General features: G+C 43.8%; 1 protein-coding gene across 1 annotated transcript in view; it reads right to left on the bottom strand.

The window, feature by feature from the left end:
• Nucleotides 1-10,173, bottom strand: part of nid2a (nidogen 2a (osteonidogen)) — a 54,247-nt gene extending 44,074 nt beyond the window's left edge. Inside the window, exons 1-3 of the mRNA XM_080758691.1 lie at nt 9,775-10,173; nt 8,155-8,340; nt 7,473-7,589 (exon numbers count right to left, since the gene is read on the bottom strand). Of these exons, the coding sequence (XP_080614817.1) occupies nt 7,473-7,589; nt 8,155-8,340; nt 9,775-9,981 (510 nt within the window). The 5' untranslated portion in view covers nt 9,982-10,173. The remainder of the gene's footprint in view (nt 1-7,472; nt 7,590-8,154; nt 8,341-9,774) is intronic.
• Nucleotides 10,174-22,847: the final 12,674 nt, after the last annotated feature.

Genomic DNA, 22,847 nt, shown 5'->3' with positions numbered 1-22,847 from the left:
TCTTTCCACCACTCTACTCTTCTCTTTCCACCACTCTACTCCTCTCTTTCCACCACTCTACTCTTCTCTTTCCACCACTCCACTCTTCTCTTTCCACCACTCTACTCTTCTCTTTCCACCACTCCACTCTTCTCTTTCCACCACTCCACTCTTCTCTTTCCGCCACTCCACTCTTCTCTTTCCGCCACTCCACTCTTCTCTTTCCACCACTCCACTCTTCTCTTTCCACCACTCTACTCTTCTATTTCCACCACTCTACTCTTCTCTCCCAAACCATTGGTACAATGTTTTTCTCCCTTGCTACAAATCTTGGTGACTAAAGTGTAGCCACTTGTTTAGCCTATTCTGGGGGGAACATGATTCGCCGAAATAGCAACTTGTAGATCGGCTATTGCTGCCAAACAGATTTGGTGTAGACGGGAAAAACACGTGGTCAGAGAGTGCGATTTAACGAAACTGCGATCTCTCAATTCAATCCATGAGAAGAAACATAAGTAGTTTAAAAGAAAATCAAAACTGAGAAAGGAATTCCGTCTGGAGGGACAAAGACATGAAAGGATGAGACACTGCCGTTTGTGGCAGCAGCGGTGGTGGAGAACATCGCTTAATGGACGCTCACGACACAGTGTGAGTAGGGCTGTCCCAAATAACTTAAATATACAAAGAAATAGCTGACACACAAGAGTTTGAGTTTGCCCACTACGACATGTCCAGAATAGGGATTTGTTTGGTTAACGAGCGGTCGCAGCTTTGCCTCTTTGACCAATACAAACTTTCCTCGTCCGTCTCTGAATGGGGAGCGGGTCTTTGGTTTGAGTGGATGGGGGACGGGCTAGCACCACAAAGTCCTTCACACTACGGACCGACTGCCCGGCTCCGGTTGGCGATCTTCGTTCAATGAAGCGTAAAGAAGGAGGAATTCTCATCAGGTGTGAAACAAGCTTTATCATTCTATACTATCCTGGCAGAGCATGCGTGTGTGTGCGCGCGTGTGTTAATGAAGTGGTCCCGGTGTGTTTTACAGACCCACAGCTGGAAGACAACAAATTGCAGCCAGGACACATCAAAGGACTTCAGCATGTCTGCTAGAGTGTGCGTGTGTGTTTGTGTGTGTGTGTGTGTGTGTGTGTGTGTGTGTGTGTGTGAGAGCACGCACGCGTGAGCTCAGTCTAAAAGCAGTTTGAAGACGTTCTTTAAACAAGGTGTGACAAAGTGGAAGGGGGCGGGTGGGCGGTGGGGGAGCAGACATCACACGCAGTGTGTTAGTTAGGGACACTGCAGGGAACTGGCTTTTAGGGGCTTAGTGGGTGATGACAACATCAGTGCTGACTGAGGTGACTTCTTGTCCTTCTGAGACCACCTGGGTCACGATGATGTCCTTGTCCTGATAAGAAGACAGTGGACTTCACAGACATGCCGTCTAGGAACCTGAAGCTTCCACACAAAGACTTCCCCATGGGACTCTGTTTCCATACAAAGACCCCACCACGGCTATATACACACCAGCCACCCCAACAGACAATCACAATTAATACGGTCACAGTGGAATTGACCATTTGGGGGTGGGTGGGGGTGGGGTAGTTTGCAGCCCACCTCTCTGGCCACTTAACATGGCTGGCCTGCCAGTGGCCCCCGGCTCCACAGGTTTGGAATCACTGTTGTAGACGCTTTTTTGACAATAGCTTAAGTGGTTTATAAACTAATCCAAGAAACCAACAATTCAGAGCATTGATTCCTGCTTCAATGAAGCAATCTAACGCATGTAAAAAATTGGAATTGAAATATATCCCAAAAAGGTTAGCACGTCCCACATTTCAAATCAATGGAGAACAAAGTACTAACATTTCCGCCTAAGAGCCTTCATTAGAGCAATCCACACAGGCATGAGTGGATGGCCAAGTATCAATGTCTCAAGTGAGGATTGTAGAACAGATTTTCTCCCGGACAGTAATAAAGAATCTATCTATAGATTCTATGTACAGTAGAGAGGAACAGGAAGAAGGAAGGAGGGGGGAGGTTGACATACGACAGAGACGTCGAGTCTAATTGTAACACAGATCGTGGTGATTATGCGGTACAAGAAATAAGTGGTTTAGCCGTCGGTTCAAGTCAGGGTTGTAGTGTTGTGGGGAACGCCTACTGCAGCGGTGACTGTGTCCAATTCATGTGACAAGAGTCTTTCTATTTCCACTTTCACCGCAGCACTATGTTCTAATGCCGACCAAATGTTACAGATCAAGGGGGTGCTACGAGGGAAGACCCCCGGAGGGAAATACTAAGCACGCCATGAAGTCGAATGTAGCCGGGTATACGGTTTAATCGTAGTCAAGTATGCACATTTTGTCTGGTTGACTTGATACGTCTTCATTTTGTCATCTTAGTTCAACGCAGTTTAGTATATTTCACCATTGTTTTATCGTACACTTTAGCTAATGCGGTACACTTGGTTTAGTTTGATTAAATAATACTTGAGGTTAAATAGGCAACCTTATCCTTGACTTAACTTCAGCGAAGTACAGATTAGTTACACCAGTAAAAATCACTGCCCTGTTGGTTTTCTGACTGGCTTCTAATGAATGACTCAGGACATTATACAACAGGTGTTATCAATCATGTTGTAATCATCCTAAGGGGGAGAGAGAGAGACATCAGAACGTGAACAATGTGCTGTACAGATGTCCACTTGTTTGTTTGTTGCTGCCAACTTTTCAGCTTTAGCCACAGCTGCAATCAAGCAGAGAGAGAGAGAGAGAGAGAGAGAGAGAGAGGAAGGGAGGGAGGAAGAGACACAGACAGAAAGAAACCAGATGCAGGCCAGTTGCCAACTTCACTACATTTTTACAGACTTAACTGCCAGTGTGGGAACTGGCACACGTGCACATGCACAATTGCACATGCACACACACAGCCACACACACACACACACACACACACACACACACACACACACACACACACAAACACAAACATTGCAGGCTAATGGCCCAGGGACAGTCCTGTCAGCTTTTATGAACATGAGCTAAGAGTCTGAGGCCGTCGTCTAGTAACATCCAGAGACTCACACACTGTAACAATCCTCTGTGTTCATTGAACTCTCAGAGGTTACAAATGGACCAGTATGGGTCCATTATGGACCCTGTCTGAGCTACAGATGGATACACGTATAACACTGAGGATTGTACTGGTCTCTCCTCATCTCTGTAGTCTATGAAAGAAGGGAGACCATGGTCAATACAGAACAAATATCCTCCGGCACCAAAACGACAATGAGTGCCCAACGTCAAAAGTCCTTGAGGTTCCTCTTTGAACTATGGAGTGGTGTATTTCCTGCCACCCCCCCCCCCCACCTCCTCCTCCCACCGCGTCCCAAACCAATCCGCCCCCATCCCGTCTGTGCGTCAGTGCAGGGGTATCCCCCCCAGAAACAACAAATAAGGCCAGATAGTAACCATATCCTAATGTGTTACAGATGAGCAGGAGAGGAGAGGAGAGGAGAGCTGAAGCGAGGAGAGCAGAGAAGTGGAGAGGAGAGGTGAGGAGAGTCAAGGAGAGGAGAGGAGGTCACAGAGCAATCCATTCATTCATTCGGCTCCATGTGACTCTGCCCGGCGAACCACAGAGCACATATAATGCACTGTTCAGTGTTCAAGCACCGGCCTCTGAACTGAAATCTGAAGACCAACTGGGTGTAGTTTATAGCATGGCTCTCTCTGGGGCCAGATGAGGTGATATGTGTGCAATCTCTCCTGTCCATTGCATGTGTCTTTCCGTGTCCATGTGCGCTCCTGTTGTCCTTCAATCATGTTTCAATGTGTTGTGCAACTCTGCAAACGTCTCTGCTCCAATGCGCACAAGTCAAAGTGCCCGACTCTGAGTATTCACTGCACTCAATATTCGATTTAATGTATCCTACATTAATTGTTCTATTGTCGTGGGAGGAGGACGCAGAGGTCTGGCGCTACGCTTCCCGATGTATTCTGTGTTTTTGGGAAATCGCAAAGTAAAAATCGACCCCAACTTAAACAATAAAATGCCTATAAGAATGTTGAATCAAAATACCAGTAAAGTTTGCCTTTTAAAGTAAGTCTGGTGAAATAAAGCAGTGTGCACACCGCTACCTTGCTGATATGTGTTCAAAATGCAACAGTTTATTCGGTGTGTGTGTGTGTGTGTGTGTGTGTGTGTGTGTGTGTGTGTGTGTGTGTGTGTGACTGTGTGTGTTTTCCTCATTATTTACCCATTAAGCTAATAGCTGCCATTAGCCTCACACAGATGCTTACTTTAATACACACAACAAGACTGTCCATTCATAACATTAAGAGCTTAGCCTTCTCGCTCTCTCTCTTGCTACCTCTATTTATCTCTCTCCAGTTCATTCTCTCACCTTCCTGTCCCCCTTACTTACGTACGTACGTAATCCCAATTTTCACTTTCTTTTCCAGGCAGGCATCGTCATTTTCTTTCTACATACATTTTGCAGCCTGAATTACCACTGCTTAGGCCTAGACCGCACCAATGCAACTCCTTGCAACTGCCATTGGGGATAATGGTTTCATGCAACTAAGTACTCACAACCGTTTGGTTGCAAGGGGTTGCGCATGGCGAATCATTGGTGTGGTTTTGGCATAACCACTCACCAACACCTTCCTGACAGTACTACCCCAGCCCCCATCCCTAATGCGCGCGCACACACACACACACACACACACACACACACACACACACACACACACACACACACACACACACACACACACACACACACACACACACACACACACACACACACACACACACACACACACACACACACACACACACACACACACACACACACGTTAATCAGTTGAAACGTAAACACACACACCACACCCAACCCAGCAGCCCCTCTGGGCTAATCAGTTCAAAGGGAGATGCTATCAGACTAGCTGGAGATAGAGAGTCACACACTGAATGCAGTCTCAGTACCCAGGCGACACACACAAACCATGCTCATTCTTCTGGCCTGACCCCCATTTGTAGATTTAAAAGGAAGGTTAAGCACTACTAGAGAGACCTATTCATTTGGTCGCTAAGCCCCCCTTAGCATAAGGGGGGGGGGGGGGGGGGGGGGGTATGGTGAAATTAGCCCAGCAGTCGTTTTTACCTTCCTTTCAAGCATTTAATTTATGCATTCTTACTATTTGTACAATCACGGTTTGAAATGGCATGTCTTGCATGTAGGATTAGCATAAATTCAGAATTGACTCTTTCCATTTGGGGAGAAAATCACATCCGTGTGAAATGAGGGGCGCTCTTCTCATCATACGTCATCATACATCATTTCATTCCGGCTAATCACAATTTGCATCCTCACTTTTGTCTTCAATGTTTGTGTTTACACAAACTCAAAACTGGGCATTCATTGTCAAAGGCATTCAACGTTGTGCATGCAAAGTGAGTTTTAAATTAAGGCCCAAACGACAACCAATGCAACTAGTCGCAACTTCCAACAAAACAGTTTTATGTCACACCAATGCAACTCTTGCAATTGCCATTGGGGATAATGGTTGCATGCAACTAACTACTCGCAACCATTTGGTTGCAACAAGGAGTTGCATGGCGAATCATTGGTATGGTTTGGGACTAAAAAGTGAGTTTTAATAGACACCGGTGTGGTGGAGAATATTTCATTGTCCTTAAGAGAGGTCGTTCTGACTGATATACTGTACCTCATTAACTCTCATAAACCCTCCCTTCTACAAACACCACCAGCAACCCCCCAAAAGTCACTACATCACTCATTCCCAAATATGCATGCATACATACAAACACACAATGGGGGAAGAGGATAGGAAGAAAACAAAGACAAAGGAGTTAAGGGGGAGAAATGACAGGATAAACACAGATGAGAGTGAAAGAGAGACCCCCTGGGGCATCCCCCCCTCTGTCTCTCTGTCCATCCCACATGCTGGCCACAAACTAGGCCTAACAATGCACTGCTTTGACTCAATACATTCAAAGTAAAGCTAGAGGGTGGGTTCGAGAAGGGGGGTATGATGCCGCCCCCCCTCCAGTCCCCCGCCCCCCTTCTTCCATACAAATTCAAGCCCACTTCTAAAGCCACGCTCTTCTCGAGTCGACCCCCCACCTCCACCCCCGAGGCGAGTGGCGTGTAAAATCCGTTTCCCGTGTTTACATTTTGTCCAGTACGCCACAGACGGAGTCAGACCGCGCTCAATTGATTCTCCTCAATAAAATGGCCATAAAAAACAGGCCTCCCAGAGACTAGAACTTATGAAGAATCCAATAACGCTGGAGCCTGTCAGCACCTTGTGATATAACCCCCTGACGTCAGTACTACTGGTGAGAACTGCTCTGGTACTGACAGATAGCTCCTCTCGGAACCTCTCGGGACGCTAGCTGAGAGCTCCAAACTTAATTTACCACGTGAAACCCTAAGTGTACATATTCTGGGGGCAAACATTTGACAAAAGAAATTCCATCTTGTACCAGTACATACTGTACATAGGCTATGTTCGGCGAAGAGATTTGGTGTAGAGTAGACTGTAGACTCAGGGATAAAAAGAAGAAGGCCTAGACCACTGGGGAACTGTGGTTGCGGAAGTGTCTTAACCACTTTCAGTTTTTCAAAAATACCCAATCTTCAAGTAAAGCAAAAACAGGTTTTGACTATCAGAGCATCATATTTACAACTTAAATGATTAAGGCCAACACTTTTGATGATCCTTTATTGAAGCCACTACTGTCCCACAGGCTTAATTGGACCCGTCTGGATTTGAATTATTAATTTGAATTGATTTGTTTAACCTCTAGGAAGCGAAGAGACGACCAGATTTGGTTACAGTTTCAGCTTGACACTAAAGCTGTGAACTTTACTGGATGACGAAGCAGAGGAGGCAGTGTCCGCAAGGCTAGAGTGTGAGAAACAAGACCATGATGTGTGTGCACATGTGTGCATGTGTGTGTGAGAGAGAGAGAGAGAGAGAGAGAGAGAGAGAGAGAGAGAGAGAACAGTAGGGAGGATAACAAGTTGGGAGGGGGACACGAGGACGGGGGAGGGGCGGGGGGGACATGCTGATGACCCCTAAAGATGTCCTCTCACCCCTGGATAAGGTCAAGAGGCAAATGGTGGGTGGGGGGAGGTCTATAAATAGAAGAACCCCGCTGTCATATTCTTCTTCTTTTCTTACTGGAGGCAAATTACTGCTCACACACAAGGAAAGAGAGTGCACGCCTTCCAGGAATCCGAGTGTCCAGCAGCAAGGCGTTTTGCCAAACCAGCACATAGTGGCCGGATATGGACAGTTGAACCAAAAGACTCACTGGCTATTTACACTTTAACCACAGTGACCCTGACGTCCCTATTCTGGGCAAATTCTCACATATATTCAAAAATAGCAGATCTGCAAGCTCACAGTAGTGCAATAATCTAGCACTCCATCCACTCCTCCTCTCTCTGTGTCTCTTACCTGGTTGGTCGGCCCAGCGGTGCGACTGGGCTCTTCGTACGCCCCGACATTCTCCCACGTGGCCACGACGGCGTGCGTGGGTGTGAACTTCGCGTCTGGGAATCCTCTGTGTACTTCCTGGAACGGCCGAATGAACGAGAATTACAGTGAGTGAATGAGTAGGTGAAGGCAGGAAGAGCAATTAAATGAACAAGTGAATGGATAAACTAATCTGCACACAGATAAACAGACTCCCCCACAGCCACTTAATTCAGTTCGGCATTGAGTTATTCCCATTTTATCTTCATTGTGACCTTGTGCAGCCCAGTGAACTTTACTATAAAGCAGTGGTTTTTCAACCCTTTTCATATCAAGGCCCATTATTTATCCTGCGTTTGAGCCACGGACCACCATTGAATGAGATTAAGCATCGCAGACCCCAAACTAAATACATTTCCATGCTGATGGTGCCATTGATGTTGGCACCATTAGGAGAGATAACAGGCAAACGTTGATCGAAATAGCAATTCTTCTACATTCTCTAATTGTGTAGACTGTGTAAAGATCTATGGGGATCACCTGGAACTCCCTCAAGGACCACTGGTTGAGAAACTAGCTAATGTAGCTATAGCTATAAAGTAACATTGCCGCGTTGAGGTCCCTGGATGTTTTGCTGTATACGGCCCGTCGTTAGACTCGTTACCTGGGCCACCCTGTTGAGGATGCTGGGCGTCTCGGTGAGCCTGTAGTAGATCTGTCCTTTCCCTCCGCTGGTGTCGATGTCCGCCAGGAACGGGGCGACCACGGGGAAGTCTGTGGGGAAGCCATCGTCCACGTACTGCTTCTCCATGGGGAGGTCCTGGGCCGAGACGATGCCATTGGTGGCCACCTGGAGACAGACACAGAGAGAGAGAGAGAGATAGAGAGTTAATTGGAGATTCTGACTTTCAAGTGTATACATTTTTGATTGTATTGTTCCACTTTTTGCTTTGTTTTCTCATATATATTAATAAAGCCATTTGAATTGAATTTAGTTATTGTGTGAAGTTAGCAGACCAAACATATTAACGAAACATCCCTGTAACTGTTTTTTGGTTTTTTCTAAGCGCCAAAAAGGAGTCAAAACTGTCACGTCTGAGTAAATAGAGGTCATACCAATCACAGATTAGCACTGTGAGATTCACCTTGCTGTCTGATTTGGAAGATAATGAATGGTTCATATTAATTTATCAGCGACATAGCACTGTTGGATTCACATTGTCTTGGTTGACACACTGCTGTCTAATTAAATTAAATTATCTGATCAGTGACATAGTATAAGCAGTGAGTCGGTTTCTTCAGCATGAATCAAAAGCCAGAGGTCAATGATTTCTTAACTCCACTATACTATAGTAGGCCTAGGCTATATGAAATCCATGATCATGATATCACACGAATGAAAAGTGAATAAAAGACAATTTGTCTTGAAAGTCGGTGAATGAATACATTAAATGGTACTGACAAGTTTACAACTGTGCTGCTGTTTATACGCTTTTGGAATTGATTTAAAACAACAACAAATCAGCCACTGACTCATGCTTTGGTTCAGACTGTAAGCCTGTCTACATGGCCTGCAGTGCCAACCCAGCCTCATGCTTGTTTTAGACTTTCTTCACTCACTGCAAAAGCTTACAGTACATTAACCGCATATTCTTGTTTCCTGTTACTTTTCTGCGGTAAAACTAAAATAGGGACACAGTTGTCCTATGGTCAACTTACAAGTTGACCATAGGGCTCTGCTGAAAGAATTCACCCATGTAATGAATTAGAAATTAATCACCCCCATCCCCCCCATGAGACAAAGAAAAACAACATTGGAGTAGCCTATCTATAATTGACCATACCATCATTCACAGAAAGCCACAAAATTGCCTGAAAATTGCCAATACCTAAACTATAGTCACACAAGCAAGTTAAATGTACTATACTACTATCCCAAATACTATTTGAAGATAATAATCATAACTATATTCTAAGTTAGCCAAGAGTGTGATTATCTCTTCTTCATTCTCCCATACTAACTCATGCCTCCAAATCATGCATGGTTTACAATATTTCACATATTTTCCAGCAGTTTAGTCAACAAAGCAAAGCATGAAGCATTCATTGGTTTTGTTATGAATATTTCAAACATATCTCATTGAATAATTTCAGATAATCACATGATACAGCTCATTATTGAATCATTTCAGATATACTCACATACAGCTCATTATTTAATTATTATTTCAGATTTTATACTCACATACATCTCATTATTTCATCACATAGTAGTAGTACTCACATAGAGCTGGGTGAACTGGGAGCTGTAGAAGTAGAGGGGTCTGGGCAGTGCCAGAACCCTAGCGGTCTCATCGTCTCCCTCGGCCAGGGTCAGGTCTCCACTCAGCGACCCGTAGGGGAACATCTCGGTCCGCTGGATGGCCGTCACCACGGACACACTGCAGCAGCACAGCAGACCCAGCAAAAACAACCTGAACTCTCTCGCCATGATTGCAGAGCCCAGCTGGTTCGTTTCGATTCAAGAACTTTGCAGCATTGAGCGATTGCACACAAACAAAAAAGTTTGTGCGGAAAAGTCTTAGAGTTCACACAGGTTGCGTTCGTTGCGCGCACTGGTAGCGTAGCAGCAGCGGTGGGTGCGTGTGTGGAGAGGGACAGATGAAAAGAGACGGTAGAGAGGGATGGTGCGCTGCAGAGTGGAGCGAACAGCGAATGACTCCCACACCTCCTGTTGAAGTTACTTGGCTGGGAGGAAGGGAGGGAGGGAGGAGCGCATAGGAGGTGTTTAGGGAGAGCTGCGGCCGTTTTGATTGGACACGACTGGTCTGAGTGACACGAGAGAGGACAGGACAGGGAGTTGGAAGAAGAGAAGAGGCCACATCTGGCTCGCATTAGGAAAAGACAAATAGATCATATTAAATCCGGATGTAACTCTATCTCTTTTTACAACAACGAGTCACATTGCGTAATTTTGTTACGCATACAGTATATGCGTGTGCACGCACACACTTGTGATGTAGGCTATTATGCGCAATTTGCGCAAACACACTTTTTCTTAAATTGTAGCCTAAGAAATGCAATGAATGTGACTGCCTATCTTCAAGGGGAGCCTGTTTTAATTTGAACCCCCATGGATGTGTGACTTTCTTTCTCATCATACATTCTCTAGGCCTACATCATTACATGTGATGCGAGCCGGTCTTGGCTACTACTCTACACGTGATTTTCACGATTAATGGTGAAAATTACGTGAATAAATTTGGATAAATAAATAATGAGTGAATAAATGAATAAATGATTTTATTCACCAAACTGAATTGAATATGAAGGACCCCAATGGAAACAAGACATATAGGCTTTCTTGGGTTGTATTGAACTGTAGGCCTGTGCTTCCCTGTGCTTTTTTCTGCAAACTGTTAATAAAGTATTCAATCAATCAAACAAAAAGTGCCACATGCCTACCCTGCAGGCACCGTTGTGCTATTCTGATATATTTTATTTAAGCACATTAATTTATTTTCCACAATTTGATTGATTGATTCATTGATTGATTGAAATATTTATTAACAGTTTGCAGAATTACAGTACATTTCAAGCACAAACTCAATACAAAGACTGTTAACTGTGAGTGGACGACCCAATCCAGTTTTTCATGTGTCTATGAGGTGACTGACAGTACTTCATTAGACACCCTGGAGTCGTTTTTATGTGCAATAGTCATAGTGTATTAACTTTGTATTTAGGGTTTCTTCCTGGAGGCTGAACCCTTGATAGTCAGACAGGCCAATGAAATAAACAGTAAAATTGTGACATCACACTATCACCCCCCCCCCCCCCCCTCCCCCTTTATCATACAACTACAGCTGTGGGTGTGGCTTCAGTTCAGGTGGATCACCACCCATCACCACCCACCAGGCAAACCAGGAATACTTAATGAACTGGTGGGCGTGTCCACATAAAAGCATGCTTTTAACAAATACTGTACACTTTTTGGAAAAAGTTATTCCTCCTTATATTATAATAATACCCGATGATCATGTTTTAGGGTGGAAAAAAATCGTGGCACTCCATCTTTAAGCATTAAAGCACCCATTTATGGCACCCATTTATCTCTCTGAATTGCTGAAACCTTAGGTTCCGACAAGGACCCTCAGGTCCTCTGACCAGCTTCTCCTAGTGGTGCCTAAATCAAGGCTGAAGCTCAGAGGGAACCGGGCTTTTGCAATGGCAGCTCCCAAGCTCTGGAATGAGCTGCCTCTATAAGACAAGTCCCCACTCTTCAGGTGTTTAAATCACGCTTCAAGACGTATCTTTATTATTTGGCTTTTCTAAGCATAGTATGAGCTGTTTCTGATGTTGAAAGTGACAATGTGTACTGTATGTTGTTTCTTTTTTAAATGAAGTTGTGATTTCTATTATTTTATTGTAAAGCACTTTGGTACAACTTGTTGTTATTTAAATGTGCTATATAAATAAAGGAAAGGAAAGGTACTATGTTTACCCAGGGTAACTGGACTAAGCTCAAGAACTTGTTTACAGCCAGGCCCTGCTCATAGAACATTTCATGGTAGGGGTTCAATGCCTTGTCCAAGGGCACTTCAGCGGTGGTAATTTTAACGTGCCGATCCGGGGACACGAACTAGCGACCTTCCGATATCAAGACCGCTCCGCAAACCATTCGGCCACCGCTGCCCCTAAGATGGTATTGGTATGGTATGGTATGGTATGGTATGGTATGGTATGGTATGGTATGGTATGGTATGGTATGGTATGGTATGGTATGGTATTACACTTGTTTACAAGAGGGTCCACCTACCTTGTTCAATTCATCAAATTACATAAGTAATTTTTAACAAACTATAAGATCATAGGAGTTCATTTATTAGCTTATCGTGTTGTGTGTGTTGTGTTCTAACATATAGCCTACATGTCTTCATCTATTACGTTTTAATTATTTCATTTGTTAATGAATAAAAGTTGGTAATCAATTTAATAAATGGATGATGGTAAATGGAGTACACATTTTAACCTTTAAATAAATATCCTGCGCCATCTAGTGACTCAAATTACTCATTGTGCAGGTTTGACGCTCTTTGAGTCAGTGGTGCAGCCACTCCATTGCCCAGCAAATAATAAACACTATAGATAGATAGATAGTCATAAGTCATAATTAAGTCATAAGTCCTATACTTATGGGAACAATTCAAACGAACTTGAGACCTGGCCCCTTTTGTGCCCATATATGGAGCTGAGTGCGTTCGCTTCCCGCGTTCGCGCGTCTTACTCGTAATATCTTTCCCCTTCCTGAGTACCCGGGTCTCATACATTCAGGTCATACTCTCAAATCGTACCCCAGCTATTTTGCTGGACACGTTGATGATTTTATGGAGTTTGTTCTTATTAACCAATGATAATGAGCCATACCATGAAACAAAACAAAATGTCAATGCACTCTCCACAAAGGATCGATGAAAAAGTGCCATAACATTTTTTTCCACGTTATACTGTCTCAGTCTGCGCATAAAATGCAGCCTCTGCCTGACCTTTCTTATAGATGGAATGATTGTTGGAATTCCATGTCAACTTGGAATCAATCGTTGTACCCAAGTACTTGTATTCCTCCACAATCACTACCCCATCCCCACCAATGACTATTTCCTGGTGTGCATGAGCACCAGTCCTAAGGTCAAATATGACCTCCTTCGTTTTTTTTATATTCAGCTGAAGGAATTAAGTTACTCCTGCACCAGCCGGCAAACTCGTCCACTGTTCTTCGATAGCTTATCTCATCATCCTCAATCAGACCAACAATAGCTGTGTTGTCTGCGAATTTAACAATACAGGTGTTATCTGACTCACTCCTACAGTCGCTTGTGTACAGCGTGAACAATACCTGTGAAATCACGCTCCCTTGCGGACCGGGTTGGTCGTATAGGGAGAGATATTGCTTTATTCACCTTGACATGTTGTACCCGCTCAGTCAGGAATGACTCCACCCACTGATGATATTGGTGTTAACACCCATGTCAAAAAGTTTCCTCATCAAAATATGAGGTCTCATTGTGTTAAACGCAGAGGAGAAGTCTACAAAGAGTACCCGAGCATATCGTTTCTTTTGAGGTTTATCTAGAATAGATGGTAGTAGATCTTATTAAGCATAAGAAGAAGAGCATCATCAGTGCCCCTCTTCTTTCTATATGCAAATTGAAAGGGGACCATTTCATGTTGCACATTATTACGGTGGTTATTTAAGATAATGCGCTCCAAGCTTTTTATTAACAATGTAGTAGAAATTGCAGAAATTGTTTCTGCAAGTTGCATGGTGATTGGTGAATGCAGGAAGTTACAACTAGGCAGTGGTGAAAGTGAAGCCAATTACTTTGCAGATTTAGACTAGATTTTGAATTCCTTACTTTTGCACACACACACACACACACACACACACACACACACACACACACACACACACACACACACACACACACACACACACACACACACACACACACACACACACACACACACACACACACACACACACACACACACACACACACACACACACACACACACACACACACACACACACACACACACACACACACACACACACACACACACAGTCTAGCTGCATTCTTATTTATGGCCTTTACTTTTCCGCCACCTAGAGCAATTTGTTAGATATTACATGCTCATAGTGATGAGCCTGTGGGAGGTTGATTCCCTGGCAATCCATCATAAATTATTACTGTATTATTATTGTTGCTATTGTGTTAATTGCCATGGAGAATGTGTTGGGCCAGGGGTGGATCATACTTTTTGAGTTATATCATCTATTTGTGCATTGAGTTTAGGGAACCATCAACCATGTCATTTGGGGCTGAGCCAAAGATGCCAACTTTGTCTTCTGGCCAGAGGCCGCCAGTACTGTAGACAGTAATGTCTATGTACTGTGTGATCAATCGATCGACTGTCTGAATCGATCGATTGATCGACTGTCTGGATCGATCGATCAATGGACTGTCTACTCTGGATCGATCGATCGATCGACTGTCTGGATTGATCGATCGACTGTCTGGATTGATCGATCGATCAACTGTCTGGGTCGATCGATCGACTGCCTGGATTGATCGACTGTCTGGATCGATCGATCGACTGTCTGGATCGATCGATCGATCAACTGTCTGGGTCGATCGATCGATCGACTGCCTGGATTGATCGACTGTCTGGATTGATCGATCGATCGACTGTCTGGATTGATCGATCGATCGACTGCCTGGATTGATCGACTGCCTGGATTGATCGACTGTCTGGATTGATCGACTGTCTGGATTGATCGACTGTCTGGATTGATCGACTGTCTGGATTGATCGACTGTCTGGATTGATCGACTGTCTGGATTGATCGACTGTCTGGATTGATCGACTGTCTGGATTGATCGACTGTCTGGGTCGATCGATTGATCGACTGTCTGGATCGATCGACTGTCTGTCTGGATTGATCAACTGTCTGGATTGATCGACTGTCTGGATTGATCGACTGTCTGGATTGATCGACTGCCTGGATTGATCGACTGTCTGGATTGATCGACTGTCTGGATTGATCGACTGTCTGGATTGATCGACTGTCTGGATTGATCGACTGTCTGGATTGATCGACTGTCTGGATTGATCGACTGTCTGGGTCGATCGATTGATCGACTGTCTGGATCGATCGACTGTCTGTCTGGATTGATCAACTGTCTGGATTGATCGACTGTCTGGATTGATCGACTGTCTGGATTGATCGACTGTCTGGGTCGATCGATTGATCGACTGTCTGGATCGATCGACTGTCTGGATTGATCGATTGATCGACTGTCTGGATTGATCGACTGTCTGGATTGATCGACTGTCTGGATTGATCGATTGATCGACTGTCTGGATTGATCGATCGATCGACTGACTGACTGTCTGGATTGATCAATCGAATGTAGGGATGTTAGTTAATAGATTAATCGCCGCTAAGAAATTAGTCTGTAGTCAATAACTAATCTAAATTTATATAGATTTATGCAGTTTATCATCGGGTGGTTTTCTGTGAATGTAGCGGTCTGCATGCGTGTGTGGCAGAGGAACGCACATACAAAGATGCCATTGCCTGGCCCATCGTCAAATAAATATTTGATTAAGGAATATAATATGCCTTTTGTATTATTTCTGTATATCAGCAAAATGTATATTTGTATGTTAGACATTGAGGGAAATTAAGATTCTCAAGACTTTTTACAAAAACGCTGCTTATCAACTAACCGGTTAATTGATTGATAAGCTTATCAAAACGTATCAATTAACTATTAATGCATTAATCAATAATTCACATCCCTAATCGAATGGATCGATCGATCGGCTGATCTGGATCGATCGACTGTCTGGATCGATCTGAACACAAGGCTGCTGTACTTTATACCTCATACTAAGCATTTAAAGTATGAGGTATAAAAGTACAGCAGCCTTGTGTTCATAGTTCATACAACAAAAAGATTGGGTCCAGACAGTCGGCTGATCAATCGATCCAGAGTCCAGACAGTCGATCGATCCAGACAGTCGATCGATCCAGACAGTCGATCGACTGTCTAAAGTACAGCAGCCTTGTGTTCATACAACAAAAAGATTGGGTATTGGGTAAGAGTAAGACTGACGTTATATATCTTTCACTGCTTCGTCTCAACTATTTCTCTATGGCTCTGGTCTCAGGCACCGCGGTGTATTTTCTCTTTTCTGACATTCCGTTTCTCTCCAAAGTTGTTGCCACCACTGTTGGAGCAGCCATAAACTACACAGGTTCATCCCTACTGTTGGAGCAGCCATAAACTACACAGGTTCATCTCTACTGTTAGAGCAGCCATAAACTACACAGGTTCATCCCGATGTTCTGGGCATCTTTGTAATGATAGTGTTAGTAAAAACTAAGCAGGTAAAAGAGTAATGTTTGAGCAGACTAACATCAGTCAATGTAGTATAGAAGAATTGGCTGTTTACACCGCAGATATGTCGTCTCGGCCTACAGGAAATACGTTCGCTGCGACCATGATGAGACCCGTTTCTGAATTTGTCTATACTGTAGGCTTTGGCCTGACAGCGTGTTACGTGTTCGAGTCCCATTCATGAAGACCTTTTCTGCATGTCTCTCCCCGTCTCGCTCTCCCTCTTTCCTGTCATTCTTCACTTATATCTATCAATAAAGGCAAAAAGAGAGATATGAGATAAGATAAAGTATGAATTATTCCTTTTGTCTTAGCCGTAACTAATAACGTTTTTTTATTTGTTTTATAACGATATGCTCGGGTACTCTTTGTAGACTTCTCCTCTGCGTTTAACACAATGAGACCTCATATTTTGATGAGGAAACTTTTTGACATGGGTGTTAACACCAATATCATCAGTGGGTGGAGTCATTCCTGACTGAGCGGGTACAACATGTCAAGGTGAATAAAGCAATATCTCTTAAGTGTTATAAACAAAAACTACAGTGTAGTTCATGTAATATCTAACAAATTGCTCTAGGTGGTGCAAAAGTAAAGGCCATAAATAAGAATGCAGCCAGACACCCTGTGTGTGAGTGTGTGTGCGTGTGTGTGGGGGGTGGCCGGCTAGGAGACATATACCCACAGACTGGTTGATAGAGGGTTTCAACAACTCAACAACTTGGGATGCCCAAAAGGGAGGCAAAAAGGATGGCAAAGCACTGCATTGTCTCTCCCACAATTACTGTACATGGAGAGACGCTGTTACTTATACCATAGAGTATTGAGTGATATAGGCTTATGGAATCATGAAGACGTGTGTGTGAGAGACTGAGTTAAAAAAATATATTTCTACATCCCCCACTGCATGCGCGCACACGCACGCACGCACGCACGCACACGCACACGCACACGCACACGCACACACACACACACACACACACACACACACACACACACACACACACACACACACACACACACACACACACACACACACACACACACACACACACTTTCTATAGTCAATTTTCTACTTCAGTGCACTATGGATTCACTTTTAATGAATGAACCGGACCATGTCCAGATCCTATTTATCAATGGACCAATGTAATAGCACCATTTATCATGACTGGCCCAAACATCTGTCCTATTCGATTTTCTTCTATTCTCTATGCAAAGCATTAACAGTGCTGTATATAGGACATAGGTTCCCAACCTTTTCTGGATCAGGGGCCAACTTGAAAATCTAAAGAAATGTCCGTGGACCTCACATCAGATAATTGAACACTAGCCTGGGAAGCATTTCTTTTGGGGTTCGGTCGGGAGCGGATGATATCTTACATCATGTTGTAGTCCAGGGGTAGGCAACATACAGGGGAGGGTGATCACTGGCACACTGGCATACATGTGTGAGAGAGCTTTTTGAGGGGCGCTAGCCCCTCTCAGCTATTAGTGTAGATTTTCGTCTTCTGAATTTACGCCATATGTGTCTGAGCAAATCGGCTATTTTCGTCCTACACAAACATTAAAGATGGAGTGCCGTGATTTTTTTCCACCCTAAAACATGATCATCAGGTATTGTTATAATATAAGGGGGAAGAACTTTTTCCAAAAAGTGTACAGTATTTGTTAAAATCATGCTTTTAAATGGACACGCCCACCAGTTCATTAAGTATTCCTGGTTTGCCTGGTGGGTGGTGATGGGGTGGTGATCCACCTGAACTGAAGCCGCACCCACAGCTGTAGTTGTATGATAAAGGCGGAGGGATTAGGGGAGGGGCTGATAGTGTGGGGTCAATTATTACTGTTTATTGGCCCGTTTGACTGTCAAGGGTTCAGCCTCCAGGAAGAAACCCTAAATACAAAGTTAATACACCATTGCACATACAAACGACTCCAGGGTGTCTAATGAAGTACTGTCACCTCATAGACACATGAAAAACTGGAAAAATACAAAAATTGTGGCACTCCATCTTTAAATTCCCATTGACAATGAATGGAGAATTTACGTTTATTCTGAGAAAATAGGCATGTTACGTCATGATTATGTACGATGATAAGAGCGCCCCTCACTTCACACGGGTGTGATCCTTTCTTCTAAAATGAAGTACTCAAATGTCTAGTCAGTTAAATGAATGTGTCAGTCAGTATCGAATCATCATGCCATACTTCACCACTACCCTGTTGCTGGTTTGACAAAATGTCCTCGCACTTGAACCAATCTTGCACTTTAAGGAGTCATTCTTAATAACCGTCTACTCATTGCCTACAGTGCATTATACATTTTTAATTGTACCAATATTACGAATTACTGCATGATTATGCAGTAATTCGTCAATAATAATCAATAATAATACTTCATATTATATATTGATATTCACATTAAACGGATCAAGAACATTATGAACACCTGGGCCATGGCTCAGCGGTCCAGGCACCTTGGCTGGTAACCCAGTCTGGCAGTGTGCCACGGGTTCGACTCCCGATCCTGACGGCCTTTACTGCATGTCTTCCCCATCTCTCTCCCCATTTCCTGTCAGCCTACTGTCTGTCCCTCCATAAAATATTTAAAATAAAGGCGAAAGCCACGCAAAAAAACATAAAGAAAAGAACATTATGAACAAAATGACACCTTTTATCTTATTATATCAATATAATTATCATCATCTCAATAATTATTGACAACTGTTATGTAATCCCATTGCACAAACAATTGTTTCAGTAGCTTCTGGATTACTTTGCTTCCACATTATAGAACATTTAGTATATGAGGACTACTTGAATGGAGGCGATAATTGAGGCGACCAGTGGACAACTGTTTGTCAATAATTGTGCAACCAGGATGTCGAAACGGTGATTTCAGACTTAATAACTGTGAGTGACGATAATACAGCTCAAATGAAAAGAAAAATCAATGAACTCATTAATGATTCAAAGCCAGGGCCATTAGACAGCTTCAGCGTGCACAAGCATGCTGTGCACATACGTAGAAACAGATACACATTCTGTTGACACGGGAGATTGATGTCAGAGGTAATCGCAACGGGACTGTGTCTGGGTTTATCAGAGAAACGGGGAGAGAATGTGTGCTTCCACGTGTGCCTCTGTGTATGTGTGTGTGTGCGTGTGTGTGTGTATGTGTGGGGGGGGTAAATTGAGACGAAAGGTGAAAATGTCATTGGGGCTCTCACATGATCCGGTTCAATAGGGAATAGGGACAGTGTGCGTACGTGCGTGCGTGCGTGCATGCGTGCGTGCGTGCATGCCTGCATGCCTGCGTGCGTGCGTCTGGGACAATGCGAACAGACCTGGTCAGCAATCTGACCCTTTCTAAAGCCACTGTAAAGCCCGTTTACCACCACACTACAGTAGGTTACGGTTTGAGCTTAAAATCTCACAACGTAATTAGTCCATTGTTTAGGATAAACAGAACTAGAAGAATCCATAGAAAAAGACATCGGTTTCTACTTCCTTTGTACGGTATGTGTTATGCACCTACTGAATTTGTTGGTTTGTATGTGTTGCTATTTTGTTCATGAGTTGTTATTTCCCTATGAGATTCGTTTTTAGGGGCTTTATTGACAGGACAGTATAGGCTGGCAGGAAATAGGTAGAGAGATGGGGAGTGACACGCAGCAAAGGTCGTTGGAATCGGGAATCGAACCCGTGCAGCCTAGGGTGCTCAGACCACTACCACGACGGGCCGGGCGTTAGTTCCCTATGAAATGTCTTATAAGCATGAAGTCTGTGAAAGAGGAGAGGAGAGGAGAGGAGAGGAGAGGAGAGGAGAGGAGAGGAGAGGAGAGGAGAGGAGAGGAGAGGAGAGGAGAGGAGAGGAGAGGAGAGGAGAGGATTCTGGTGAGAGGAGAAGGTGAGAGTGGATAAGAGACAAATATAGAACAAAGACAAAGATAGGCAGATGCAGAAAATGGAGGAGGGGGGGGGGTGTCCGAAAAATAAGTATGTGAGAGAAGAGAGAACAAAAGGGTGAGAGGGGAAAGTAAGGAGAGACACAGAGAAAGAAAGGTGCAGGAGAGAGATAAATCGTAACAACAGACGAAGGGTGGGACCGAGAGACAAAGAAAGATAGAAGGAAATGAAAGAAAGGAGAGAGAGAGAGAGAGAGAGAGAGAGAGAGAAACAACGAAGGGGAGGGGGATATGGGGGGTCAAGAGGGGAAGGAAAGGGCCATTTGCTGCAGGGACCATGAGCATAGTTAGAAGTAAAAATAAACGTCTCAACTCGACAACTCAGGTCATAAAATGTGTCCCGGTGCATGCATAACTCTCTGTGTGCATGTGTGCGTGTGTGCATGTGTGTGTGTGCGTGCGTGCATGCCACCCATGCCGGCATGTAACTTGAAGCTCACAAAGCACTTCGGAGCTTTTAGCTAAATTACTGTGCTGGGCGATGTTGGCAATGGATGAAAAGAGGGAGGGTGGAGAAAGGGTAGGAGAGAGAAGAGTGGAATAAATTATAAAAGGAGAGAGAGAGAGAGAGAGAGAGAGAGAGAGAGAGGAAGAATAAAGTTTGAAATTGCAGAGCCCTGAATATGTCCAGCTGCCATATACAATATACTAATTTGTGATGCACATTTGACAGTTTAACCATCAATTGTTAGTAAAACGGACACGAGTTACAACTACATGGAACGCTTTTTTCCATCTACACCAAAAACAGTCTCACAATGCCTGCAGAGTAGCCTATGGAAGCTTGGGTTCAAGTAGCTAAATGTAAAAGCAAATATCATACATGTAAAATAAAGTGGCTTAAAGCTACTGTTACCGTTTCTTATTTTTAGTCTCTTAAAAAAAAACTAACTAACACAAGCTTGTCTGTGATGATTTCCCACATAACAGTAGTAGTGATTACACATTAGCATTGGCTTTGCTATTCCATGAGTGTCTATGGTGATTGACTTATTTACAAAACATAATCATGGCTGTAACTATTTGATTAAAACGAAACGCATCAAAACTCAAATACAGCAGTGCATAGTTCCGGGACCCTCAGGGTTCCTTGATGGGGTTCCAACTGGAACCTTACAGGTCTGTAACTCTGAGAGTGTACAAATGGAACCCTTATTATAGGTCCATTATTTGCTTCCATTTGTACACTCTCAGAATTAGTCCTTTAATCCTTAACATTAAAATGTTACAGAATATGGTCACCCCAAAAAGTACTTATTGTCTATCAATTACACAGACCATGAAGCCTTGAGTTCATGGAGATTCTTTTTTAGTTTTTGTCACATTCCTGAGCCTATATACTTTGGTGACCGGGGTCATCGGTCAGTAGGAGACTCAGTAGGAGACCAGTCTCCTGTACCGGAGCCAGCTATCACATTATTGGCTTAGGAGGAATGCAAAACATCTCCAAGACACTTCATGGGGTGCAGTGTAATTGATAGAAAATAGCCCAAGCTGTCAAACTGGTAACGACTTGTAGAGTTCTCAACGGGTCTGAAAATTAAGGCCCAAACTGGGCCCTAACTGTTCCGGCCCGAGGCCCGGCCCGGCTCAACTAATTTATTTGCATACATTTATATAGGTCCCTTAAGCGTTGGGTGACTCGGGTATAGGGTCAGGTTTGGGCATAATTTGGGAATCCTGTATCACAGTATAACATTTTAACGCCAGTCAGAACCATTTTCATAATAGATAAATACACAAACTGAATTATAATTTTTATTATTATTAAAATAATAGCAATATGTTATATATATATTTATTTTTTCCCCCTTTTTTTTCCCGAGGTCTGGCCCTACTAATTAGCATAACTTTCGTCGGGCAGGGTCGGGTTCGGGCAGAATTTGAAAACGGCTTGCAGGATGGATTTGACCATGATTTGACCATACGGCACAATTTGCAAGATGGTTGGTTTTTTTTACAGAAAACACGGATTGGGTCCATCATGTGTTTGGATCTCCTGCTATGTTCCAAAACATCTATTCAACTGTAAAGTCTGCAGTCATAATAATAACGGATTCTGTTTCAGGATAAACGTGTCAGCACAGGCACATTTCTGTCAATATTTTGTCCACATCTGAATGACATTATCTATGGTCAAGAAGCTGTTGGCCAAAATGGCCACACACACACACACACACACACACACACACACACTTCACACTCTCTCTCTCTCTCTCTCTCTCTCACACACACACACGCACACACACACACACACACACACACACACACACACACACACACACACACACACACACACACAGAGTGGGTGGGTTGGTGAGTGTGTGTGACGTGTACATGCATGCATGCCGTGTGACGTCCCCCATACCACTCCCTCGGCTCGTTCTACACCAACAGACATACAGCGCACCATGCGCT

The sequence above is a fragment of the Protomyctophum bolini genome (assembly GCF_963924005.1).
Source record: "Protomyctophum bolini genome assembly, chromosome: 24".
Classification (NCBI taxonomy): Eukaryota; Metazoa; Chordata; class Actinopteri; order Myctophiformes; family Myctophidae; genus Protomyctophum; species Protomyctophum bolini.
Note: the sequence above shows the minus strand (reverse complement) of the source record. Positions and strands in the feature narration are given on the sequence as shown.